Source organism: Entelurus aequoreus, linkage group LG13 (assembly GCF_033978785.1).
Source record: "Entelurus aequoreus isolate RoL-2023_Sb linkage group LG13, RoL_Eaeq_v1.1, whole genome shotgun sequence".
NCBI lineage: Eukaryota > Metazoa > Chordata > Actinopteri > Syngnathiformes > Syngnathidae > Entelurus > Entelurus aequoreus.
The window spans coordinates 24,684,747-24,712,451 of NC_084743.1; the positions used below are offsets into that span (position 1 = coordinate 24,684,747).

General features: G+C 38.8%; 2 protein-coding genes across 3 annotated transcripts in view; both read right to left on the reverse strand.

Annotated features, from left to right (window-relative positions):
* Window positions 1–21,718, reverse strand: part of dnah7 (dynein, axonemal, heavy chain 7) — a 213,917-nt gene extending 192,199 nt beyond the window's left edge. The window contains exons 1-12 of one of the 2 annotated variants that reach the window (XM_062067607.1): window positions 21,554–21,718; window positions 11,935–12,013; window positions 11,653–11,791; window positions 11,524–11,575; window positions 8,436–8,616; window positions 7,461–7,533; window positions 7,237–7,362; window positions 5,045–5,164; window positions 4,722–4,905; window positions 4,457–4,636; window positions 1,650–1,919; window positions 124–251 (exon numbers count right to left, since the gene is read on the reverse strand). In XM_062067607.1, the coding sequence (XP_061923591.1) occupies window positions 124–251; window positions 1,650–1,919; window positions 4,457–4,636; window positions 4,722–4,905; window positions 5,045–5,164; window positions 7,237–7,362; window positions 7,461–7,533; window positions 8,436–8,616; window positions 11,524–11,575; window positions 11,653–11,791; window positions 11,935–12,013; window positions 21,554–21,613 (1,592 nt within the window). In that variant the 5' untranslated portion in view covers window positions 21,614–21,718. Of the gene's footprint in view, window positions 1–123; window positions 252–1,649; window positions 1,920–4,456; window positions 4,637–4,721; window positions 4,906–5,044; window positions 5,165–7,236; window positions 7,363–7,460; window positions 7,534–8,435; window positions 8,617–11,523; window positions 11,576–11,652; window positions 11,804–11,934; window positions 12,014–21,553 lie in introns of both variants that reach the window. The other variant, XM_062067606.1, reaches the window with a different exon arrangement.
* Window positions 21,719–23,198: 1,480 nt separating this feature from the next.
* Window positions 23,199–27,705, reverse strand: part of esyt3 (extended synaptotagmin-like protein 3) — a 51,033-nt gene continuing 46,526 nt past the window's right edge. Inside the window, exon 23 of the mRNA XM_062067608.1 lies at window positions 23,199–23,569. Within this exon, the coding sequence (XP_061923592.1) occupies window positions 23,518–23,569 (52 nt within the window). The 3' untranslated portion in view covers window positions 23,199–23,517. The remainder of the gene's footprint in view (window positions 23,570–27,705) is intronic.

Sequence of the window (27,705 nt, forward strand, 5' to 3'; positions counted from 1 at the left end):
ATTGACTAAAAACTTACATGTCAGTTCTATTATGTTTAGGATCTAATGTACAGTTTTTAAAAGATCACATATTTTTCTGAAACCATTCACTTTGCATTTTTTTTACAAGGGAAAGTAACTAACGTGGTATTGATTTCCTGGTGGCCCTGTAGCATCCGTAAAACCAATTTTTGCTGTAAATCTTGAGCACGCTTGATGAGAGTCTGAATGAGCTTGTGGGCTTGCACTTCAAACATGCCGAGACGTACCACCTGAAACCCAAAGTATGAGGTTGTACCACATTTAAACAAGCAACATCCTTCCTAGTTCTTAAAGGCCTACTGAAACCCAGTACTACCGACCATGCAGTCTGATAGTTTATATATCAATGATGAAATCTTAACATTGCAACACATGCCAATACGGCCGGGTTAGATTAGTAAAGTGCAATTTTAAATTTCCCGCAAAATATTCTGCTGAAAACGTCTCGGTATGATGACGTTTGTGCGTGACGTCACGGATTGTGCGGACATATTGGGACACCATTGTGGCCAGCTATTAAGTTGTCTGTTCTCATCGCAAAATTCCACAGTATTCTGGACATCTGTGTTGGTGAATCTTTTGCAATTTGTTTAATGAACAATGAAGACAGCAAAGAAGAAAGCTGTAGGTGGGATCGGTGTATTAGCGGCTGGCTACAGCAACACAACCAGGAGGACTTTGAGTTGGATTGCAGACGCGCTACCGTGAGTACGCAGCTTTGGCTTCCAAACATTTGATCGCTTGCCCGTCCGTGCGTGCCGCTATGTGCATGTCACGTACATAACTTTGGGAAAATATATGTGCTGTATGAACTTTACGGAGGTGAACGGTACTTTGGGCTGTGGGATTGAGTGTGTTGTGTGGGTGTTTGAGTTGTATTGGTGGGTTGTATGGACGGGAGGTGTTTGTTATGCGGATTAATTTGTGGCATATTAAATATAAGCCTGGTTGTGTTGTGGCTAATAGAGTATATATATGTCTTGTGTTTATTTACTGTTTTAGTCATTCCTAGCTGAATATCAGGTCCCACCCGCCTCTCACAGCATCTTCCCTGTTTGTTATGCGGATTCATTTGTGGCATATTAAATATAAGCCTGGTTGTGTTGTGGCTAATAGAGTATATATATGTCTTGTGTTTATTTACTGTTTTAGTCATTCCCAGCTGAATATCAGGTCCCACCCGCCTCTCACAGCATCTTCCCTATCTGAATCGCTTCCACTGCCCTCTAATACTTCACTCTCACTTTCCTCATCCACGAATCTTTCATCCTCGCTCAAATTAACGGGGTAATCTTCGCTTTCTCGGTTCGAATCGCTCACGCTGCTGGCGTCCATGATTGAAAACAATGTGCAGATGTGAGGAGCTCAACAACCTGTGACGTCACGCTACTTCCGGTACAGGCAAGGCTTTTTTTATCAGCGACCAAAAGTTGCGAACTTTATCGTCGATGTTCTCTACTAAATCCTTTCAGCAAAAATATGGCAATATCGCGAAATGATCAAATATGACACATAGAATGGATCTGCTATCCTCGTTTAAATAAGAAAATTTCATTTCTGTAGGCCTTTAAGTTAGATTGTTTTATTGTGCTATGGGGAATGATGATTATCGAGATAGAACCCCATACCTTACGTGATGTGTATTGGATCTGGTCTATCAGCTGCTGGTATTTGATCACCTCGTTCATGAGATCCTGAAAGGTTTGTTCCTCATTAAGGAAACGGTCCATGCTTGCCTCTGCCTCTTTGTTTATCAAAGAAGCATATTTATCATACTCGTGGATATACTCTGTTGGCCTCACATACTCGGCATAGACAACCTTGCGAACCTCTTCCGCCTGGGCTGTCAGGATTTCTGGCAAGATGACGGGTTTGAGTGTTTCCCCAGAGCTACTTGTCTGGGAGAAGAAGAACACAATAAAATACAAATATTTTCTTTCCGTGGTTGAAATAGAATGGCAGCAGCTCTGTCCTTAAGGACTTGGTCTTGGGACTGGAGAGTTGTGAGTTTAAGTCCTGCTAAATATGATAACCTCCAAAATTGTTATCTGTTTGCTGAGCATTGTCAACGATGTCTTGAGCGAAGTAATAAAAAACACATTTCTCCCTCAAGCACAGTCTATCTGATATTTCTTTCCAATCCTAAATTATCTTAAAGGGGTCATATTATGCAAAACCCGCTTTTCTTGCCAGTTGGCACCCATTTTTGTGTATTTGAGATCCTCATAAGTGCCGAAAGTTTTAATTCAAACAATGTTCCAAACAAGCTCTTTAAAGAGTTGCCCTAACTTGTGATGTATGCCAACTGCCAATACCTCCATACACACGCTTGGGGTGTGTCAGCCATTTTCCATTTCTATGGTGGCGTTTGTAGTCCAAACAAACCCAATGATCAAAAATGATTTGTTATTGTTTGTAAAAAAAAACAGCATAGATCTTTACATAAATCTCCAGCCTCATCTGAAGAAGTACCGTAAAAGTGCCTGGTTAACTTTTGTGTTTCGTGTCAATGAAATCACTTTAAATACCAACCGCAGCCGACAATATAGAGAAGGATTTTCCGAGGAACTACTTTTCATGGCAACGGTGGATACAATAAAGAGATAGGTTTAATAACACTAGATTGTTAATTGTTAATTTATTTTGTCACTGCATCGAACAGGTTAGTGTGTGGATGCAAAACTATTTTCTTCAGCTGAGACAAAACCAAAATCATTTGTGTAGCCCACATAAGCAAATATAAACTATTATTCATCACATTGAGACTCTCCCCCTGCAAGGTTACAAATATAGGGGTAATAATGGACTTAGATTTAAAGTCTAACAGCCACATTAAAGCAATAACGTCAGCAGCTTTTTACCACCTAAAACATTGCCAAAATCAAACAAAAGGCTTGGAAAGACTAATCTATGCTTTTGTCTCCAGCAGGTTAGAAGACTGTAATGGCCTTCTCACTGGGCTCTCTAAACGAACTGTAAAGCAGCTGCAGTGCATCCAGGATGCTACTGCTCGAGTCCTGACTAGAACCAGCAAATATGACCATTCAAGTCCAGTGCTTAGGTCACTGCATTGGCTTCCTGCTGCTCAAACAATATACTTTGCAACAGCTCTGCTTGTGTTCAAGTCTTTTCATGGTCCTGTGCCAAAGTAAATCCCTGACATGTTCGAACCATACGAGCCATCTTGGACTATGAGAACCTCAGGGAGCCATCTGCTGCTGGTACCCAGAGTCAGGATGAAATATGGTGGGGATTTTATTTTATGCTCCTAAAATCTAAAATAGTCTTCCAGAAGATGTGAGACAGGCCTCATGGTTGGCAATGTTCAAATCCAGGCTGAAATTATTTTTATTCAGTTCTGCATATGACAACTGAAAGTATTTTACCCTCACTCTTTGATTTTATTTTGAATTAGGATTGTTTTTTATTACGTTTTATGATTTTAACTTGAATAATTATTTTTATTGTTTTGCCTTCTTATAATTTATTTTAAAGCACTTTGAATTGCATTGTGTACGAATTGTGATCAATGAATGAACTTGCCTTGCTTTTGCCAAGATAGACTATTTTTAATGGTACGTTAGCGATGTTGCATTAGCGTTAGCTAGCTATTGCATTGCTATTGTTACAGACTTCAGAGATAAACATGCTGTGTATATTGAAATTAGGAGACCGACTGTGGAGGTTTCTCTCCCGTGGGTCCTCCAGACCACCAAGCATCGACATGACAGCCCGGATCAGGGTTACAACACTGTTTTGTTTTCGTGATAAAGTCTCTCAGGTGCTTTTCAGCAATTGTCTTTTTCTGGCTGTCTCTCGCTCCAGCTCCACCACCCCTTTCCTCCCTGGCTGCTGCCTTTTAACAGAGTGACAGGTGATTAGATAACCAGGCCCAGTTGGGCCATCTACGCACCTGTCGCTGATCTCGAAGCCGGTCCTGGCACACCCCGCTTCGCTGCAGATTCGCAGGCCACGCCCCCCTCCACGTCGACATTATAGTAACACTTAGTCTGTATTTTTATAGCTTTATAGCACTGAAAGGCGTTGAAAGCGAAAGCTAATAAACACACCTTTGAGACGCTTTTATTTCAAGGCTTGGTTTTGTTTCTTCCTCTTCCCTTTCCTATGGCTCCAGGTCGAGCTCTGGCTCATACATGTACAGTCCGATGCTAAAATCTGTCACTGTTGCCATTTGTAATAAAAAGTAGAATGTAATTCTAACATATATTTTCAGTCCCTGACTCAAACACTACAAAAAGATTGGTCTGTAAAGCAAACTCTTTGCAAAATTATGACCAAAGCAGGTTATGTAGACCACAAGTAGATATTTCAAATGTAGATTAAAAATCAGAATATGACCCCTTTAAGTTAACGTTGTAAGAGAAACAGATTGATAAGTGATTATCTAACAAACTCACTCAAACACTTTACTTACCCAGTCTGGGTAGAGTTTGGTTTCCACGCGTGGCAACATGCTAACAGACCTGAGCATGAACTCAAACATATTAAGGAGAATGTCCTCAAATGATTTGACATCTGGTTCAATGGTAATATCTATGTCCTCCAGGATCAGGTGCAGCATAAAGCCCGGGTAGTCACAGGCCTGCTCTGAGCTCTGAGAAAGAAAGTAAATCAAAACAATGCAAGAGTGTAGCCCACTGAAAAACTAAGACCTGTAATAATGTTGGAGATGTCCTTACCTTGTCCCCACAAATCAACCTTGTATAGTCCTCCATGGAGTCCAACACAAGATCCTGCAGCTGGGTGGCCATTAATGTAGCAGCACAATTATAGAACGACTGGAGCTTGTCCATGTTTTTTTGGGTCGGTATCAGTTTACGGCGATTCCCATGGTAGTAGATGTTGTGCACTTCAGGAAGCCATCTAGGTCAATAAAATCACATCTAGTCAGATATTCCTTATATTTCTTGCTGTATTTATGTAGTTGGTGCCCCCTTTTTTCCCCTCGTATAAACACTGCTGGCAATAAATTGAGTAAATGAAGCATTGGGGTTTTCCTCACTTGTTCAGAAGGATTCCTCTGATGTTGCCGATCTGACCGTTGGAATTTTGTTGAAATGCGGACAACTCCATAGCGTCTGTTTTGCTTCGGATCTCCTCAGTATCAATCAGTCGCATCTCTCTGAAAGATGACGTGTAATATGGGACACAATTTTAGTTTCAACAAATTGCCATATTTCAGATGTGATGTGTACAAATTAGGGGTGCCCCTATGGCCGCCTTATTGCACAGGTTTACTTAGGCTGAAACCCAGGGGCCCTACCCGATCAGGGACCCCCGATTTTGATGGCGGAATGCAATGATTGGTGTTAATAGCTGTCAGTCACAGACATCTCTGCTTTTTGTAGCGAGTATGTACTCTCTCTCTCGGCTGGGTTGTTTTTTCTAGTGCTCCGAGCGGGGCCAGGTTGCGGTTGTGAAAAGCCAGCATCTTGACTACTGAGCTAAAAGCACAGGGAATCTCCCGGACCGCCAGAACTATTCTTGAAGTTGATTGGCCTCTGTTACACTCGCACAGTCGTGCATGCGCCCGTCGCGAAGGAGATGCATTCATGAACAAAATTATTTTGAAATACGGATGATTTTTGTGTGTTGTTGCTGTTCTGTTGAGTAAAATCATGATTTTTGTATTTATTATTGTGTTTTCAGGGTGGGGGGAGGCGGGTAGTGGGGTAGTGGTGTTTAGGTTTTGGGGAAGTTGAGGTATGGGATGGTCGTTGAGGTTGTTCCCTTCTGATGCAACACCGCTATTACAGCTTTGAGTACTGGCCTATATCAATATTAATTCTACACAATTTTATCACCAATCATAGTACAGTGGAAGCTCCATTCACATTACCCCTTGTAAAACCTTTTTGATTTACAAACCACTGAAAATATGCAAAAAAATATGGTTTGGCGTACAAACCTTGTCTCACTCAGTGTACAAACATTTCACCCACCAATTGTGTGATTCACAGCACAGCCATTTTGCGCCTGGCAGCACATCCATTGTGGGCAGGCTGATCACCCTCCAGTGTTCATTCAGTCCTTAGCTACTGTACTCAGTGCTATTTTGTGTGCTTTTTGAGTGTTTTGTAGCCTTGTTAAAGCATTGTAAATGTTTTGATTAGAGATGTCCGATAATATCGGACTGACGATATTATCAACCGATAAATGCTTAAAAATGTAATATCGGAAATTATCGGTAACGGTTTCCAAATAATCGGTATCGGTTTCAAAAAGTAAAATGTATAACTTTTTAAAACGCCGCGGTGTACACGGACGTAGGGAGAAGTACAGAGCGCCAATAAACCTTAAAGGCACTGTCTTTGCGTGCCGGCCCAGTCACATAATATCTACGGCTTTTCACACACACAATTGAATGCATGCATACTTGGTCAACAGCCATACAGGTAACACTGAGGGTGGCCGTATAAACAACTTTAACACTGCTACAAATATGCGCCACATTATGAACCCACACCAAACAAGAATGACAAACACTTCGGGAGAACATCCGCAACATAAACACAACAGAACAAATATCCAGAACCCCTTGCAGCACTAACTCTTCCGGGACGTTGCAATATACACCCCCCTCCACCCCCTACCCCCCAACTCAACCCCGCCCACCTCAACCTCCTCATGCTCTCTCAGGGAGAGCATGTCCCAAATTCCAAGCTGCTGTTTTGAGGCATGTTAAAAAAATAATGCACTTTGAGACTTCAATAATAAATATGGCAGTGCCATGTTGGCATTTTTTCCATAACTTGAGTTGATTTATTTTGGAAAACCTTGTTACATTGTTTAATGCATCCAGCAGGCATCACAACAAAATTAGGCATAATAATGTGTTGATTCTACAACTGTATATATCGGTATCGGTTGATATCGGTATCAGTAATTAAGCGTTGGGGAATATCGGATATCAGCAAAAAAGCCATTATCGGACATCTCTAGTTTTGATAACTTAATATGAGCCCAAAGAAAGCAATGGACAAGTGATGTGTGTACTTTGAAAGGTAAGGAAGTGTCCACATTGTAGTGTGGAATGTAAGAAAGGGCTTGATCAAGGGAAACTACTCCGAAATCAAGGGTAGGTATGAAAACCCCAACATTTCAATATCGGCTCGGGACATGTCGAGTACAAATTCACTTTGACATAAATGCATAGGTCCAATTCAAGTAACAAATGCATCATTTAATACATACTTGTAAGAAACATGCCACAGGTGGAGCACCTGCTGCATGGTCGGGTTGAAGGAATAGAGCCAATTGATCATCCTCTTCCTTGCATGGACGAAGGAGTCCTTCCATTCCTTTGGCACGCACACCAATCTGACAGTGGAAGATGAAAAAAATAATTGAAAAATATCCCACCCCTGTCAAAATGTACAATTCCATTCTCAAATCATTTAAAATGTAGGCAAATTTACTCAAGCCTGTGAGGAGGAAGGTCTTTCGTTGGGTCCTCATCTATTTCTACCGGATCACTGAATGTATATTTCACTGCAATCAGAGAGTATAAATTGGATCAAACATAGTGGACTGGACATCTTGGTAAAACCTGGACAGATGTTCTAATGTAGGCAGCACGGTGGTGCATGCATGCTTTGCATACACGGCTCAAAGTCAGGAGGTTTGTTTCTCAGCTTAGACCTACTTGTGCAGCTTTGTTTCATTCAATGCTCCGTCTTATCCAACAGATATTGTGATTAATTCTGAGAAATGCATTGTTAAGTCCATAAACACTGCAGCTGCACACTGTTTATGGTCAATTGGCCTAATGGTGTTATCAATCAATCAATCAAAGTTTATTTATATAGCCCTAAATCACAAGTGTCTCAAAGGGCTGCACAAGCCACAACGACATCCTCGGCTCAGGTCCCACATCAGTGCAAGGAAAAACTCAACTCAATGGGTGTTAGGGTCCAAATACAACTGAAAAGGGTAGTTGCATAACAACAACAAAAAAATCACATTCTTCCAGCACTGGGTATCTTGAATCTGTGCAGGGTGCATTGAAATCTAAAGACTGCTGGTAAAAATGTGTTGCCCAGTATCTAAAAGCTTGGTCTCAGTCACAGGTACAGTAATAGGTCCTCCGACAGCATGACCCAAAACACAAAGCTTAAAATAACAAGAATGTCATTGACCAATGCAGGTTTTTCTTTAACAGAATGGTACCAACAAGGTTTTCAGAGTCCGTATATCTATCATCCGCTGCATATTTTATTTTCAACCTGTAAATTATTTTCTTCCGACATTTTCAAATCAGGTTCAACTTGAATTTGTTATTTTGCAATCTTAAAATGTTAAAAGATCCTAAATGTAAAAAAGTGTTGGTGGTTTTAAATACACGATGCAGCATGTGTTAAAGGTTACCGCCGTAAGAAGCACTGAATAGTTACAGATTGCAGACTTGATGCTGAGCAGGTAGTCCTCCTTTATTTCATCGAGCAACAGGTCCAGTATTTGCTTCTGGCTCTTCAGGTGACCGGGGACTTTGCCCACGATATTCTTTACCCAGGAGTCTTGAAGAGGCGTTAGATGCTCCAGGTTGATGCCATTTTGTATATAGTGGTAATATTTCTGGCAGAAAAGTATGCATAGCCTGTTGTTAGCTCAATTCATGCCTGCAGCAGGTTTTATTATTTGGAAACACATGCTATAACCAAGACATTGAAGTACTAGCAAAAGCATGTAACAATGTTTTGAATAAAAATATTCATGCTCTGATCATAAATGTCTAAACCAGGCGTGTCCAAAGTGCGGCCTCGGGACCGTGTGAGGTCCATAGCTTGAGTTTTGTTGGCCCGCAACATGTTTCCAGAAAAAAACACAAAAGTAAAAATGTAAGAACATAGAGAAAAAAGACGTAAGGTATTGAGAAAACAGCTGAAAATGGGAAGATAAGATTTGAAAGTCTAAATATGTGAGAGACCTTTTGATATTTTTTAATTTAGTAAAAAAAAAAAATGCTACAAACAGACATAATATTTCAAAAATTAGTGTCAGCTTTGTGTTATATGTGACAATTTGTATTATTATTAACTAGTATCAAAATTTCAGCTTTTTCACATTTCATTATGTCTTTCACTCGTTTTTCTTACATTTTTACTGTTGTTGTTTTTTTCCAAAAATATGTTGCGGGCCAACAAAACTTGAGCTTTGGTCTGCAAATGGCCCCCTAGCTGCACTTTGGAGATCCTAAATATAACTAATGATAGTACAATTTGTTATCTATAACACAAAAATGACACTAAGTTTTGTCCTTGAATGTATGTAATTTGTCTATATAGATGTAATATTTTTAGCATTTTTTTTAACAAAATAAAAAAATATCAAAATGGCTCTCGTATACTTTACTTAAGCGGCCCTAAGCAGTAAAAGTTAGGACATTCCTTTTCTATACCATGACACAAATAAGACAATACAATACAGTCTACTGTAAGGGTGTTGTGATGCAACTTTTTCACTTCTGATACGATACTGAGATTGGAGCCTCGCGTGTTGGCCGATACAGATAATGATATGATATCAACGCAAATCATAAAGTGCATGTATTATGTTGTAGTGTAATATTTTAGAAAAGGTTTGATCAAGTGAAGTTAATCAAATACCCCAGGGCAGCTGTGGCTACAAATGTAGCTTACCACCACCAGGTGTGAATGAATGATGGGTTCCCACTTCTCTGTGAGCGCTTTGAGTATCTAACAATAGAAAAGCGCGATATAAAATCTAATCCATTATAAATAGAGAACAATGTAAGTTATGAAAAACACTCACCTCGTTATTATTTACTGTCTGGAATGGACTTTTGCTGTCTTTAAAATGAAGTGGAGTGACAATTGTTTTGTTGGCGACACTTAGTGGCCACAATATTTCCTTAAGTCAAGCCCATGACGCAGTAAGTTGAATAATACGGTCACTTTTTTTCCGGGATACCTTATCTTCTACTTTGTTTACTTTGTATCTGCAAGTAATATGCAACAATAATTAATTAATACTTGTTTATTTTGACAAATTTCATGTTTTATACTGCTGTATTGTTCAATTAAAAACACTTATTATGTATATTTAGCTTGTGTGCTCAGCTGTTGTGTAGCTGCTAGCTCCTAGTATCATATAGCTTACCTGGTTTACCCTTTGAATGACTTGACTAATATACAAGAAAATACCAACTTTGTGTACGTCTTTAAGAACATGTTGGCGTTAAATGTAGGGCTGTGAATCTTTTGGTGTCCCACGATTCGATTCAATATCGATTCTTGGGGTCACGATTCGATTCAAAAATCGATTTTTTTTTTTCAATTCAACACGATTCTCGATTCAAAAACGATTTTTTCCCCGATTCAAAACAATTCTCTATTCATTCAATACATAGGATTTCAGCAGGATCTACCCCAGTCTGCTGACATGCAAGCAGAGTAGTAGATTTTTGTAAAAAGCTTTTATAATTGTAAAGGACAATGTTTTATCAACTGATTGCAATAATGTAAATTTGTTTTAACTATTAAATGAACCAAAAATATGACTTATTTTATCTTTGTGAAAATATTGGACACAGTGTGTTGTCAAGCTTATGAGATGCGATGCAAGTGTAAGCCACTGTGAGACTATTGTTCTTTTTTTTTTATTTTTATAAATGTCTAATGATAATGTCAATGAGGGATTTTTAATCACTGCTATTTTGAAATTGTAACTAATATTGATACTGTTGTTGATAATATTCATTTTTGTTTCACTACTTTTGGTTTGTTCTGTGTCGTGTTTGTGTCTCCTCTCAATTGCTCTGTTTATTGCAATTCTGGGTGTTGCTGGGTCGGGTTTGGTTTTGGAATTGGATTGCATTGTTATGGTATTGCTGTGTATTGTTTTGTTGGATTGATTAATTTTTTTAAAAATAAATAAAAAATGTAAAAATGTAAAAATTTAAAAAATTAAAATCGATTTTTTAAAAAGGAGAATCGATTCTGAATCGCACAATGTGAGAATCAAGATTCGAATTCGAATCGATTTTTTCCCACACCCCTAGTTAAATACGCTGCGGGACTGCTGGTATTACACATTTTAGATATAATCCGATGCTTGTTTGGTTTTTTTCGCTAATATCAGACCGATATCCGATATCACTATCAAATCGGGACAGCCGTAATATACAGTATTGTAAGGCATCTGTTTAAAGTATAGTCATATTTTCAGTGTCGGAAAACCAAAAGTAGATCATTGTGTGCTTACACAATAAAAAAATAATAATTTCTATATCAATCAATCAATCAATGTTTATTTATATAGCCCTAAATCACAAGTGTCTCAAAGGGCTGTACAAGCCACAACGACATCCTCGGTACAGAGCCCACATACGGGCAAGGAAAACTCACCCCAGTGGGACGTCAATGTGAATGACTATGAGAAACCTTGGAGAGGACCGCATATGTGGGTAACCCCGCCCTATAAAAATGTGTATCTTGGTAAGGGTAGTTTGGTCTGAGTCACCTTTTCAAAGTCACTGTTCAATAAGCTGTCATCCTCCTCCTGTTGCTGCTGGCTAAAATTAAATAAAATCAGTTATAATATAAAATAACATTAGAAACATTCATAGGGGAAATAAAAATTGCAACACACCATATGACGGTAACCAGACTTTTTCTAAGACTCCTGCGTTTTTTAATCGGGAGTATACGTTCCTTGTATGAGTGTTTGGGAATGACAGTGGGACAGCTTCCCAGATTTGGCACAGACTCGACTGCTCCACTGACATCATCTGCAACACAAACTAACATTACTCCGTTCTGGCGTTACCGTAATGTACCATAAAATGCAATGTCAATTTGAAACATGTTTTGTAAATTTGCATACCAAGTTTTGAATGTAAAACTGGTAGAAAATACACAAGTGTCAACTTACTTTCTCCATTTGTTCCGACAGAGTCCGATTTGACCTGCAGACATGGTGAAAATGAAGGTCTTGAGTCCATCCACGGCTCCTTTTGGAAAGGGAAAAATACAATTTTATGCAATGTATTTTACAAATTGTTTTCCTTTTTGAAAACAACAAAGAAAGCATTTATTTTGTATATGTTTTATCACTGCTTATTAGGGATGTTTCACAGGCTGTAAAAGACTGATTTGGGTAAGCTGTGCATTTTGGTATTAAAGGGGCCCTATTACGCAACACCAACTTTTCTTACCGATTGGTACCTGCTGTTGTGTATTTGGGATCTGCATAAGTCCCGAAAATTTGAAATCAAACCTTGGAGGCATTGCAGAGGTATTTAATAGAACAATCTTGCCTTCCTTCATACTTCTGGAAAACGAACCGTTTGGAATTTGCCTCAGTTGTGACGTTTTTGCCATTTGGTGACGTCAACGGATTATCCATATATGGTAGAGATTTACCGAGAGTGCTTTGCGCGCGACCACCATTGTAGTCTGTGGTGTAGTCAATAAGCTCCTTTTTCTCGATTGTCTTGTTGTGGGGCAGACTGGCTCGTACATACACATTAATGCAGCAGGTGCCCGACCAATCGGGCTACACTTACTTGTATTTTCCGTTTTTGTCTGTTATTCATTCTCCACCAGGAGGTTGTGTGTTTGAAGGGGTCTGTCGGTTCTAGTTAGCGACTTATCTCAAAAAGCTATCGGAAGATTTTGATTAGATATTCAGGAAATGTCACAAATTGGATAAGGAACAAGTGATAACATTTTGAGCCTGATCTGGATCACCGTCAGGATTCAGGATTTTTCAAAAGTAGTCATTACTATTAAGGTCTGGACTCTCAGTGCTTTTGTAGTGTATCCAATGTGATAATTTGTGTTTATAAAGGTTGTTTCATGGTTTATGGGGGCACCCAAGCACTGTTTGAAAAGTGGGAAATCTGTCTGTGGCATCAGAAGAGAAAGCTACGTACAAGTTTTACTTTTGCAACACTGCACATAACTGTGGTGCATTCAAAGACCCTTCATTAATGTTATAAACACTAGTCATTAGTTTTTAACGACAGTGGAGACTTACCTCCAGGAGATGCACTAATAATACCAATCATAATAATAATTCTGTATTATTATGATTTGTGTTATTGGCTGATGATACCTCTTGTAAAATGCAAACTGTGTACATGATCCTGTAATTTTTTTACATCTGAATTTTTTTTTCTTAGTTAGCTCACATCGTGGTTTAGGGAGAAACACTTTTTGGATTTTCCTGCATGTCCAGCATATGTTGAAAAATTGACAATAAAGATTACTATGACTTTTGATACGTATGCGTGAATCAGCTAATCTCTACCCTTAAAGCCCTACTGAAAATTTTTTTTTTATTTAAACGGGGATAGCAGATCCATTCTATGTGTCATACTTGATCATTTTGCGATATTGCCATATTTTTGCTGAAAGGATTTAGTAGAGAACATCGATGATAAAGTTCGCAACTTTTGGTCGCTGATAAAAAAAGCCTTGCCTGTACCGGAAGTAGCGTGACGTCGCACGTTGAAAGGCTCCTCACATTTCCCCATTGTTTACACCAGCAGCGAGAGCGATTCGGACCGAGAAAGCGACGATTACCCCATTTATTTGAGCGAGGATGAAAGATTCGTGGATGAGGAGCGTGAGAGTGAAGGACTAGAGTGCAGTGCAGGACGTATCTTTTTTCGCTCTGACCGTAACTTAGGTACAAGGGTTCATTGGATTCCACACTTTCTCCTTTTTCTATTGTGGATCACGGATTTGTATTTTAAACCACCTCGGAAACTATATCCTCTTGAAAATGAGAGTCGAGAACGCGAAATGGACATTCACAGTGACTTTTATCTCCACGACAATACATCGTAGCACTTTAGCTACGGAGCTAACGTGATAGGATTGTGCTTAAATGCAGATAGAAACAAAAGAAATAAGCCCCTGACTGGAAGGATAGACAGAAGATCAACAATACTACTATCAGGAGACACCGAACCAAACACTGGACCTGTAACTACACGGTTAATGCTGTGCCGCCTGTCGAAGCCTAGCAATGCTGTTGCTAACAACGCCATTGAAGCTAACTTAGCTATGGGACCTCGTCAGAGCTATGATAAAAACATTAGCTCTTCACCTACGCCAGCCCTCATCTACTCATCAACACCCGTGCTCACCTGCGTTCCAGCGATCGACGGCGCGACGACGGACTTCACCCGATCATCGATGCGGTCGCCGGCTAGCGTCGGGTAGCGCGTCTACTATCCAAGTCAAAGTCCTCCTGGTTGTGTTGCTGCAGCCAGCCGCTAATACACCGATCCCACCTACAGCTTTCTTCTTTGCGGTCTTCATTGTTCATTAAACAAATTGCAAAAGATTCACCAACAGAGATGTCCAGAATACTGTGGAATTTTGTGATGAAAAAGGAGCTGTTTGTATTGGGATACAATGTGTTCCAATACTTCCGGTCCAACCATTGACGTCACGCGCAAACGTCATCATACATAGACGTTTTCAAGCGGAAGTTTCCCGGGAAATTCAAAATTGCACTTTATAAGTTAACCCGGCCGTATTGGCATGTGTTGCAATGTTAAGATTTCATCATTGATATATAAACTATCAGACTGCTTGGTCGGTAGTAGTGGGTTTCAGTAGGCCTTTAAAAGTAAGGAAAACCTTGACATATTAACAATTATATTTAAGTGACTAATGACATATTATTATCTAAATTAATATTCCACTTTATATCGAATTTTTGGCTTTTTTTTTTAAACAAAATCAAATTATTTAGAGGATGTTAGAATATTGTTGAAAATATACATTCAAATACACTCTATACTCAACCCAAGGAACATTGTTGGGCCGCCAAAAAATGTCTGTTTCTTATCTGTGGTCAGTTGTAATATACACTTTTCCACCACTCGTGGCAGCAATGACAATCTCACTTAAACAAACAGAAGAAGTCTGAAGCTAAAGCCAGAGAGAATTTCCGTAAGCACAAAAAATATGACTAAACTGGTAAAGCTGTATTTTCTTTTGTACCTAATTTTATTGACAGTTTATTTATGAAACATATTCATTAATATGTATTATCAATTTAGTTAGATGTTTTTAATTTTAGTACTGTGCAATTGTGCGTTCATTTATTTTTCAACCGTTTTTATTAGCCCCTGTATTTAATAGGTATTTTTTGTAATGAGCCTGACATAAACCTTGATAATAATCTTTATGATTAACAACATCTTCCACATCATTTGACAAGGTTGTAAACTATAAATAAGTTAGATATAATTATCAAGAGTAAGAATACTAATTCAATAATATCTAAGTGGGCCCTTTCAGAAGGGACTGGCCTCGGACTGTTCAACCAGAGAACACAGGTAGAGTCTAACAAAGGTATGTTCTAGATATGTTAATCTTAACTTTAAAAGGTCAAAAACCGAATTAAATTGTTTACATGTCTTTTAAAAAGCTGTTTTCAACTAAATCCATAAAATAAATATTTTAATGCATGTAAACATACTAGTGTGTGTATGGGGCGGCGACGCTTGGGTTGAGGTTGGGATGGGGGGCTCTTTACGAGTGTTGTGAATGGGGGCCCAGAATTTTGTGCTAGCTCCTTAGTTGTGTGAACTTTAATAATTACCTGTATACATTATAATGATTATAACAACAAACGTGTGAATTTTTTTTTGCAATGGGTTCCCCTTATTTTGGTTTGAGCTCCCCTAACGTCACTGTCCCTCAGACTTGTTGACTCACTTTGCTACAATTTGTGCATTAAAGATGCTAAAAGTCAATGTAGGTCAATATACGTGAACTTTCTGAACAAAACATCCACATCTTCGCTTAGTTCTTCTCAATTATTTTCTGTTATGCCCCCACGCCCCTATAAGGAAGAAAATATTTCACGCCCCCTGCTCCACTCTCAGCCGCGACTATAAATATTATAATTTGTCTATAAAACGGGTTATAGGTACACCGCTGCATGATATTGTATCCTTATTACCATTAAAGAACACAAAAAATTAAAAAAATAATGATCAACTTACAACAAATAACAACTTTATTGACATTGTTTTAGTGTGTAACAGAAAACAGTATAAGTGCATTAATTTGCCTGAAATTAAAAACAATTTAACTGTTTTATAGATTATAAATGTTTTTGGACTGACTTGAACCATTTGAAGTTGAATATACTCAATAAATAATAAATTCAAATTGATCAGCAACATCAACTTAACACAATATATTAAACATGTTAACCTACAAAACAAAAATGAATGGAACAATTTGTGCTGATTTGAGAAGAACTGTCTTACAGTCATGGCCAAAATATTGGCACTCCTGCATTTCTGTCAGATAATACACCACGTCTCCCAAAAAATTGTTGAAATTACAAATGCTTGGGTATTCTCATGTGTATTTCTTTTGTTTGCATTGGAACAAAACAAAAAAAAATCAAAAAAGCCAAATCTGATATTATTTTACAGAGAACTCCAAAAATGGACTGGACAAAATTATTGGCACCCTCAACTTAATATTTGGTAGCACACCTTTTGGAAAAAAATAACTGAAATCAATCGCTTACTGTAACCATTAATGTGTTTCTTACACCTTCTACTGGAATTTTGGACCACTCTTCTTCTGCAAACTGCTTCAGGTCTCTCAGGTTTGAAAGGTGCCTTCTCCCAACTGCTGATGTTCTATAGGATTTAGATCTGGACTCATTGATGGCCACATCAGAACTCTCCAGCGCTTTGTCTTAAGCCATTTTTGTGTGTTTTTTGAAGTATGCTTTGGGTCGTTGTCCTGCTGGAAGACCAATGACCTCTGACGGAGACCCAGATTTATGACACTGGGCCCTACATTATGCCCCGAAGTTATTTGGTAGTCCTCAGATTTCATTATGCCATGCACATAGGTATCCGGTACCAGAAGCAGCAAAGCAACATCAGTGGACCTCCACCATGTTTGACTGTAGGTGTGGTGTTCTTTTCTTTGAAGGCCTCATTTTGTTTTCTGTAAACAGTGTGATGATGTGCTTTACCAAAAAGATCCACTTTAGTCTCATCTGTCCACAGGGATTTCTCCCAGAAGGATTTTGGCTTCCTCAGGTAAGTTTTAGCAAACTATAGTCTTGCTTTTTTATGTCTCCATGTCAGCAGCGGGTCCTCCTTGGTCTCCTACCATTGCGTCCCTTTTCATTGAGATGGCGACGAATACTGCGAGCTGACACTGTTGTACCCTGTGTCTGCCGGTCAGCTTGAATATCTTTGGAAGTGGATCCAGGTTCTTTATCCACAATTCTAACAATCCTTCGTTTCAGTCTTTTATCAATTTTTCTTTTCCGTCCACATTCAGGGAGGTTAGCTACAGTGCCATGGGCTTTAAAGGCCTACTGAAACCCACTACTACCGACCACGCAGTCTGGTAGTTTATATATCAATGATGAAATCTTAACATTGCAACACATGCCAATACGGCCGGGTTAACTTATAAAGTGCAATTTTAAATTTCCCGTGAAACTTCCGGTTGAAAACGTCTATGTATGATGACGTATGCGCGTGACGTCAATCGTTGAAACGGAAGTATTCGGACACATTGTATCCAATACAAAAAGCTCGGTTTTCTTCGCAAAATTCCACAGTATTGTGGACATCTGTGTTGGTGAATCTTTTGCAATCTGTTTAATGAACAATGAAGACTGCAAAGAAGAAAGCTGTAGGTGGGATCGGTGTATTAGCGGCTGGCTGCAGCAACACAACCAGGAGGACTTTGACTTGGATAGCAGACGCGCTATCCAACGCTAGCCGCCGACCGCATTGATTATCGGGTGAAATCCTTCGTCGCTCCGTCGATCGCTGGAACGCAGGTGAGCACGGGTGTTGATGAGCAGATGAGGGCTGGCTGGTGTAGGTGGATAGCTAATGTTTTTAGCATAGCTCTGTGAGGTCCCATTGCTAAGTTAGCTTCAATGGAATCGTTAGCAGCAGCATTATTAAGCTTCGCCAGGCTGGAAAGCATTAACCGTGTATTTACATGTCCATGGTTTAATAGTATTGTTGATTTTCTGTCTATCCTTCCAGTCAGGGGTTTATTTATTTTGTTTCTATCTGCAGTTAAGCCCGATGCTATCACGTTAGCTCCGTAGCTAAAGTGCTTCGCCGATGTATTGTCATGGAGATAAAAGTCACTGTGAATGTCCATTTCGCGTTCTGAACTCTCATTTTCAAGAGGATATAGTATCCGAGGTGGTTTGAAATACAAATCCGTGATCCACAATAGAAAAAGGAGAGAGTGTGGAATCCAATGAGCTAGCTTGTACCTAAGTTACGGTCAGAGCAAAAAAGATACGGCCTGCACTGCACTCTAGTCCTTCACTCTCACGTTCCTCATCCATGAATCTTTCATCCTGGCTCAAATTAATGGGGTAATCGTCGCTTTCTCGGTCCGAATTGCTCTCGCTGCTGGTGTAAACAATGGGGAAATGTGAGGAGCCTTTCAACCTGTGACGTCACGCTACTTCCGGTACAGGCAAGGCTTTTTTTATCAGCGACCAAAAGTTGCGAACTTTATCGTCGATGTTCTCTACTAAATCCTTTCTGCAAAAATATGGCTATATTGCGAAATGATCAAGTATGACACATAGAATGGATCTGCTATCCCCGTTTAAATAAAAACATTTCATTTCAGTAGGCCTTTAAACTTCTTGATGACATTGCGCACAGTAGACACAGGAACATTTAGATCTCTGGAGATGGACTTGTAGCCTTGAGATTGTCCATGCTTTTCCACAATCTTGGTTCTCAAATCTTCTGAGAGTTATTTGCTCTTCTTTCTTTTCTCCATGCTCGGTGTGGTACACACAACACAAAGGTTGGGTCAACTTTTCTCCATTACGACACTGGCTGCAAATGTGATTTCTATATTGCCAGCACCGGTTACAGGTGAGTAGTTTTAATTACAAATTAAAGGAGCATCAGATGCTTAGAATACAACTAGTTCTTACTTGAAAAGGTGCCAATAATTTTGTCCAGTCCATTTTTGGAGTTCTGTGTAAAATAACATCAGATTTAGCTTCTTTTTTGGGGCGGTGTTGTTCCAATGCAAACAAAATAAATAAACATGTAAATACTGAAGCATTTGTAATTTCAACAATTTTGTGGGAGATGTGGTGCATTATCTGACAGAAATGCAGGGGTGCCAATATTTTCGGCCATGACTGTAGCTATTTAAGTATAAAAATAAGCTGCAATTTTTGCTGTTCTAAATGTGTCCACTGGATGTCGCAATAGCATTTCTGTTAGGGAAGCAAACAGTTTATACCGGGGCCAAGCAAAAGGTTACACAGTAAAGCGTAGCTGCGGCTCCTCCCCCTTGACTCAAATAAAACTTAAAACCAGTCGTTTTACGTCTTCCGTTTCGAACACATCGTACTTTGCCACCCTAATTTCCCTAAAATGTCTCTATCAAAAAGGAGAAAAGTAAACGCAGAGTGTAACTCAACTCTCTTGAATAGTTTATACCAGGGGTGTCCAAACGTTTTTCACTGAGGGCCGCATTCTGAAAAATCAAAGCAAGCGGGGGCCATTTTGATATTTTTTTATTTTAAAAACCAGTACAATATATGTATAAAAAATATACATTTAGGCCTCCACTCAGGCTTGATCCCAGGGACCCCAAAGGGTTTTGGTAAAAAAAATATAAAAAATGTGTCATTATTCAGTATTATTGTTTTTATTATTATTCAAGTTTAAAATCTCTAGATCAACATTAGGTCCATCTGTCAATATAACGGTTTTAAAGATTTAAGTTGTATGCTCTTGTTGTCAAAGAAAACCCGTTTTTTTTATGGAAATAATACAAAATATGCAATATTTTCACACAATAAAATTTTTAAGTGGAATATTTGAGATTATATAATAATTGGAACCTTAAAAAGGTCAATAACTCATAACAACATTGATTTTAATTAACTATTATTTTTTGAGCAATGACACTTAAAAACAAATCACACTAAAATTATTGGGGATCCAAATAATTAGTGTTAAAAAATACATTCTATTTTTTTTTACTGTTTACTTTTAACACAATAATCTCGAGATCAACTTCAGATCTATCCGTCAATTATACGTTTTATTGTTGTTTATGTTTTTCGTTTGTTCGTTTTAGGCCCTTCTTTATAAAAAACAGCTCAGTTTTTTATATGGCAAACACACAATATGCAACATTTTCCCCCAAAATATCTCAGATGTGACGTAATTGGAGCCTAGAATAGGTCAATAATTCATAATGACATTGAAGAAAGAAACAGCCAGCATGGCAGCTTTGTGTTATTAGAGTATACATTGCGACATTTTCTTGTTACATTTCACCGGTTTGCTCTTTTATACCACTTATCATGTTTTTAATTGTTTTCAATCGTATTTTTAAAATGTGCCGTGAGGCCGTTAAAAAATGACCTGCGGGCCACAAATGGCCCCCGGGCCGCACTTTGGACGCCCCTGGTTTATACCTTCATTTGTATAGTTTGTTGAGTTAGCCGAGGCGTAATACGTCGAAACGACACATGAGGTTTTTGATACCTAGAAGAGTTTTTATCTATTTATTATTGATTTTGTATTTTGTTCAATCCCAGGTAGGCTGTGGTTTAAAGTTTAATGGTTTTGTAGATAACTAAAATGAAGTCTAAGTGTTTTTGACACTGCACCAATTTTGTCCTCTGAATTTTCAACCAACTTGACGTGTTTTGCCAAGAGGATTATTCGTGATATTTACATTTTCAGAATGTGCGTGTTCTATTTTTGGCCAAAGTAAAACAAAAAAAAACAACAATCTGAAGTTGTCTTTATTTTCAAGTTATCATGCCATGATTGTATCAGTCCGGCTGACTTGGGTGATGATCCTGGGCTGAAATGAGTTTGCCACTCCTGCTAGATGGTATATAATACTTCTAGGTATCAAAGTGTAATATTTTTATATTACATCACATTAATAATGAATTGTATTTCTAGAAAAAGCTAGAAAAATGGCCCCCGTGCTACATTTAAAGCCCGTGGTTTAAAAGGAAGCTAGCTACCAGACACCGGTCCTGCTTACCCAGTAAAAGACAACAATTTAAAAATAATTTTAAAAAATAAATAAATAAAACCTTAATACTGTAACAACAAACGCAAAGTTTTGATATAGTTGTGGTATATTTACATCAAAAGACACACGACATAAGCGGAAGGATGGTCACGTGAACGCACCACCGGCAGCAAACGCCACACAAATCTGTGACGTCATGACACGACTGTCGAGTTTGAAAAAAGCGACACATGAAACACAAACAAAAGTACTCACTTAGCTTAATAACGCGCTAACATTCATTACAAAGGCCACACTTCAAAGGGGGGAACATTTAAAAATTTAAATGTGAAGATAGAACGTCTTTTATGACGCAATATTGGATTCGAGCTAACACTTCTATGCACACCGGCTACACACTTTCCAATTAAGTCAACATGGCCGGGAAACAAGCTTCACATTTTGTAGCGCAAGTTAGCGGAACGTTGAACTTCACTCACATGCGGCGACCTCAGCGTTGAGACGGTAGGAAAGTCCCAAAAAGTTGTATTCTTCTTCATCTCAGGGGTGCAAGTGAACGTCTCTCCTTTTTTCCCCCTGTTGAAACCGTTGCTATGGTGACAACGTGAGCGCGCACGTGATCTGGCGCTCACACTGAGACAACATCACTGTGTGCATCGTTTAATAATAATAATAATAATAATAGATTTTATTTGTAAAAAGCACTTTACATTGAGTAAACAACCTCAAAGTGCTACAATGTATTAAAAAAAATAAAAATCAAAACATAATAAAAAAAAACAAATACAAATAAAAACTAGAACAGCCTAATAGCTAGAACTAGTATGCATACATCTAAAAAAAGGCTTTTTTTTAAAAAAAAAGAAAGAATGTTTTTTAAGCCTTTTTTAAAAGCATCCACAGTCTGTGGTGCCCTCAGGTGGTCAGGGAGAGCGTTCCACAGACTGGGGCGGCGGAGGTTGGAGGAGGTTAGCCTGTCCGGAGCGGAGGTGTCGAGTGGAGGATTTGGGGGTGAGTAGAGGGGGGCATTTCCACGGAGGCACTGGTGGGTTAGTAGGGAGACTTTGTATTCAATCCTGAGTGGAACAGGAAGCCAGTGAAGGGATTTGAGAATTTGTGTTTAGATTTTATTTCTATCAAACCAAGAGTTATTCATTTTCAATACATGTATAAAACATGTGAGTTTATTTTAATATCATTTTCAAACTTTATTTAAATGTATTTAATTATTTATCAAAATTGCACTAAAATACTGTAAATCAGGGATGGTTGTCATTGTTATGGCTGCCATCAGAGGGCCGCTTGTAACAGTCAATAATGTATGAATTTGCCTCTGGATTTCATTATTAATTATATCAATTGTTTTAGGTAGACTGTCGATTTTACATTTCCACATTTTTTTCTGTAAAATATAGTGTTTTTTGGGTTTTTTTATATACATTTTACGGTAAATGGAAAAACAGTACTGCTGAAAAAGCTGGCAGTTTAGTTGCCAGAATTTTTGTGTTAAATTTACGTTGTTTTTTACAACATTATATTGTTAATGGAAAAACAGTACAAGTTTGTTTTTTTTATTCTGCCAACTTAGCTGCCAGTTTTTATACCGTAAAAACAAACATTTACAATAATACACCGTTAAAAACAACAACTGTAGATTTTACAGTCAAAAACTGTCAGCTCAGTCAACAGAATTTTAACGCAAAAAATTGTTTTTTCAATTTACAGTAATATGATGTAAAGAACAATGTAACATTTTTTGTCATTTTTATTAATTTGATGGGTAGTTTGCTGTAAAGTTAAGTATTTTTTTTAATTTTTATTTAGACAAAAAACTGTTTGGAAAGTATGCTAATATACTGTAATATTTGTTGCAATATTGGATATTATTAAAGTTTACATAAAAATTTTTCTGTCAAAATTTAAATTTAGTGAGAAAATGTGAAGTACTTTATTGACATATAATTTCCAGGTGTTGGCGGGCCAGATAAAATTATGTCACAGGCCAAATCTGGCCCGTGGGCCTTGAGTTTGATACTGGTGCTGTAAATCGATATTTTTACTCTATTTGGTTAAAAAAAAAACATCAATATATTTCTATTTAAAAAATAATCACACCAGTCACACACACTGTATATTAAATAGTTTATTTTAAAATTTGGAATAGCTATCCATGACCCACTTTTGAGTTCTAATAGAAGCTCTTGACCAATACAGCAGAAATACAAACATCAGTAACACTCAGAATTCCAATGCTTTACACTGTAACAGCAATCAGCTTGTCAATAATCTACATTTACAGCATCTGGCTCACTGCATGCTAACATGCGCCACAACAGGATTGAGTAGCTTTTCGTTCCAAACATTCAGAAAGTCAATGAGACAGTCCAGAGATTGATTATATTACACTTTTTTGTAAACGTGCAGAAGAGCTGCAAATAGACTTTTATGGCCCCGGCGTGCTTTGTTTCCTCATGCCTTGTAAAGCCAGCGTGTACCTTGTGAAGACAAAATAAATATTCAAAGGTTAGAAATACTTAACCAAAATATTATATTTTGCAGTAGCCTAACGAGCCAATAGCTGAAGTCAAATATAAATCAAGACGCGTCATCCATCCACCCATCGCTTATCCGAAGTCGGGTCGCGGGGGCAGCAGCCTAAGCAGAGAAGGAGGCGTCCGGGGGGGAACTCATTTTGGCCGCTTGTACCCGTGATCTTGTCCTTTCGGTCACAACCCCAAGCTAGTGACCATAGGTGAGGACAGGAACGTAGATCGACCGGTAAATTGAGAGCTTTGCCTTACGGCTCAGCTCCTTTTTCACCATGACGGACCGATACAGGGTCCGCATTACTGCAGACGCCGCACCGATCCGCCTGGCGATCTCACGATCCACTCTCCCCTCACTCGTGAGCAAGACCCTGAGGTACTTGAACTCCTTCCCCTGCACACCCTTTTCCAGGCAGAACCATGGCCTCGGACTTGGAAACTCAATGTTTGTGTTGGCTAACCTTACAAAAGCACATGTTCCGAGTTGGAGGACGCAACAAATGGGTTTCTGATTGTGAAGTGCATTCCTACATGGTTGTGGTTAGAGTGTCCGCCCTGAGATCGGTAGGCCGTGAGTTCAAACCCCGGCCGAGTCATACCAAAGACTATAAAAATGGGACCAATTACCTCCCTCAGCATCAAGGGTTGGAATTGGGGGTTAAATCACCAAAAATGATTCCTGAGCGCGGCCACCGCTGCTGCTCAGTGCTCCCCTCACCTCACCTCCCAGGGGGTGGAACAAGGGGATGGATCAAATGCAGAGGGTAATTTCACCACACCTAATGTCTGTGTGTCCATCAGTGGTACTTTAACTTGAACTTTTATTAAATTTGTAAAAAAAGAAAACACCCACAATCTGATACATCATCACTTTTATGCACTTTTTTAAAAACTTTTTTCTAACCCGAATGCTCATGATAACAAGCTAACACTTAGTCTGATTTGTTTGTGTTGCCGGCGTGAGATAAACCCTGACATTTATTATTTATATATTGTTATTAAATGTATATTTATTTAATACAATATAATAAAAAAATGTGAATGTTATGTAACAGTTGCTAAGACGTGAAGAAAGCAATAATCACCTTTTAATATTCTTCAAATTGTCAGGTATAATGTGAACATTTTTGGAATAGTCTTCTACCACAAGTGAGTATACTGTATTTACCCCCCACATTTCAGCTACTACAGGTTTCCCCCAGATTGCCCAGATATCTAACCTCATCATATCATTTGCATAATCTGCTGTTGTCTTTAAAAAAATATATACATACATTTAAAAATAGTTCTGTTTTTATGAGTATTAAAACATTACATTTCCTACATGATATGGTTTTGCACTATTGTAACTGCTCCGTTTATTCTTCTGTACACATTTTTGAGGCCTTTAACATGCATGAAATCTCACCAAATGTTCTATGTGCATCAGGTCTGACGAACAGTTCTATATTTTGGTGTTCACGAACATGACAGACTCTTTTTCCTGAGGAAGTTTAGGTCCTTTAATGTGTGCAGCAAGCTGTTGGAGATCTTTTATCAGTCTGTTGTGGCCAGTGCCCTGTACTTTGCAGTGGTTTGTTGGGGCAGCAGCACCAGGAAAAGGGACTTAAACCGGATTGACAAACTGATCCGGAAAGCCGGCCACACTATTGGCACGCAGCTGGAGGCGTTTGTGTTAGTGAGGGACAGGAGGACACTGGACAAACTGCTGGCCATCATAGACAATCCTACCCACCCACTCCACCTGACAACTGAGGGACAGTGGAGTTCATACTCCCAACAGGCTCCTTCAGCTTCGTTCCCACAGTGTTCGAATCAAGAACTCCTTCATTCCACACTCCATCCAGCTGTATAATCACTTGCCATACAGCAATAGATTATATCTGTCTATTACCTGACAACTTCTATGTTAGCTACTTCTCTTTGTTTATAATGTACATTTTCTGCTGGATCTACTCTCTATTTTATGCTGCAGCTGTTACATATACTGTAATATTGTACATGGTAATTGTTATATATTGTATATATGATAAAAACATAATATATCAGTATATATCCTATACTGTATATATTTAATGTAAATATTACGTGTATATGTTATATGTTATATTGCTTATAGTCTATTTTATACCTGCATTGTCCTTTCCATCTTTTGTAACTGAGCTACTGTGTGGAACAATTTCCCTTGTGGATCATCAAATTTTGTCTAAGTCTAAAAATTACAAAATTGACACTCTAGCGCCCCCTTGAAAATTTGAAAAGATTTGCCCCCGATTTAGGTATCGTCACAAACATCGACGGAGACGTCCATCATGACAGGATGCACGTAAAAGTCTGAATGATCCATATTTAAAAACGAACCGGCCATCTTGGTTTCCGTCGGCTGTTTTTAGGCCTAAAACAGGCATCGTATTTTAACGAACTCCTCCCAGGGACTTTGACCAAATGAGCTGCGGTTAAAACGACAGATACTTAACGTATAGATGATGTGAAATTGCAAAGGAATTTTGCCTACGCCATAGGATGTGTGCGTGGCATGGCGTCAAACTTTGATCTGAAAGTTCGCCACAGAACTTGGAACATTTATAACTTGGCTCCACAAATTCCGATCTTGGTCATAATTGGTGCAAATGATGATGAAATACTGAAATGCTGGATGGATGAGTACATATCGGTACTGATCCATGGCGGAGCCTGACGGTACACACTGTTCCTCGCCATCACCAATTAAACTGCCATTACTTCGCTTTAGATCAGTGGTTCTTAACCTTGTTGGAGGTACCAAACCCCACCAGTTTCATATTCCGCCGATATTCACCGAACCCTTCTTTAGTGAAAAATAAAATGTTTTTTTTCAAATTCAAGACAAAGTTATATGTTTTTGGTAACACTTTAGTATGGAGAACATATTCTAAGTAATAAAGACTTAGTTTAGAGTTTTTTGGACACTAAGGGAACATAATCTAAGTAACAAAGACTTAATTTAGAGTTATTTGGTTAGGGTTAGGGTCAGGGTTAGGTTTATAATAAGGCCATGCCGAATAAGGCATTAATAAGTACTTAATAATGACTAGTTAAGAGCCAATATGTTACTAATTTGCATGTTAATAAGCAACTAATTAATGGTGAATATGTTCCCCATACTAAAGTGTTACCATGTTTTTTTTACTGGTGCACAAAATGAACCGTGCATGAACATCACCTTGTTCAAAGAACAAAACCAACACAGTGCATAAACTCACAACAAATTACACACTTGCAAATCAGTCTGACTTCTGCTGTTGCCGTATCCGTAGTACGCCGATAGGGAGAAGTTTTATTTACACGATGAGTCTGGTGTGTTTTGACCTCCGCCGAACCCCTGAGGCCGACTCACCGAACCCTTAGGGTTCGATCAAACCCAGGTTAAGAACCACTGCTTTAGATGATCAGATCTCCTTCCAAACTGATTTAAGGCTTTAAGGTTGGAGTCTGATTATGACTAGACGTTGATATCGACACCAATAGCGTCCCCTTGTGGTGGAAAATTATAACAGTCTTAACTTCCTTCCACATGCGCTGATCTTCCTGAAATTTTTGATGGTGGGTCTCAGCATTGGGAAGGACTGCCAATATTATCGGCCGATAAATGCTTTAAAATGTAATATCGGAAATGATCAGTATCGGTTTCAAAAAGTAAAATGTATTACTTTTTAAAACGCCGCTGTACGGAGTGGTACACGGATGTATGGAGAAGCACAGAGCGCCAATAAACCTTAAAGGCACTGCCTTTGCGTGCCGGCCCAATCACATAATATCTACGGCTTGTCACACACACACAAGTGAATGCAAGGCATACTTGGTCAACAGCCATACAGGTCACACTGAGGGTTGGCGTATAAACAACTTTAACACTGTTACAAATATGCGCCACACTGTGAACCCACACCAAACAAGAATGACAAACACATTTCGGGAGAACATCGCACCGTAACACAACATAAACACAACACAAAAAATACCCAGAACCCCTTGCAGCACTAACTCTTCCGGGACGCTACAATATACACCCCACGCTACCCCCTGCTCCCCCCCACCTCAACCTC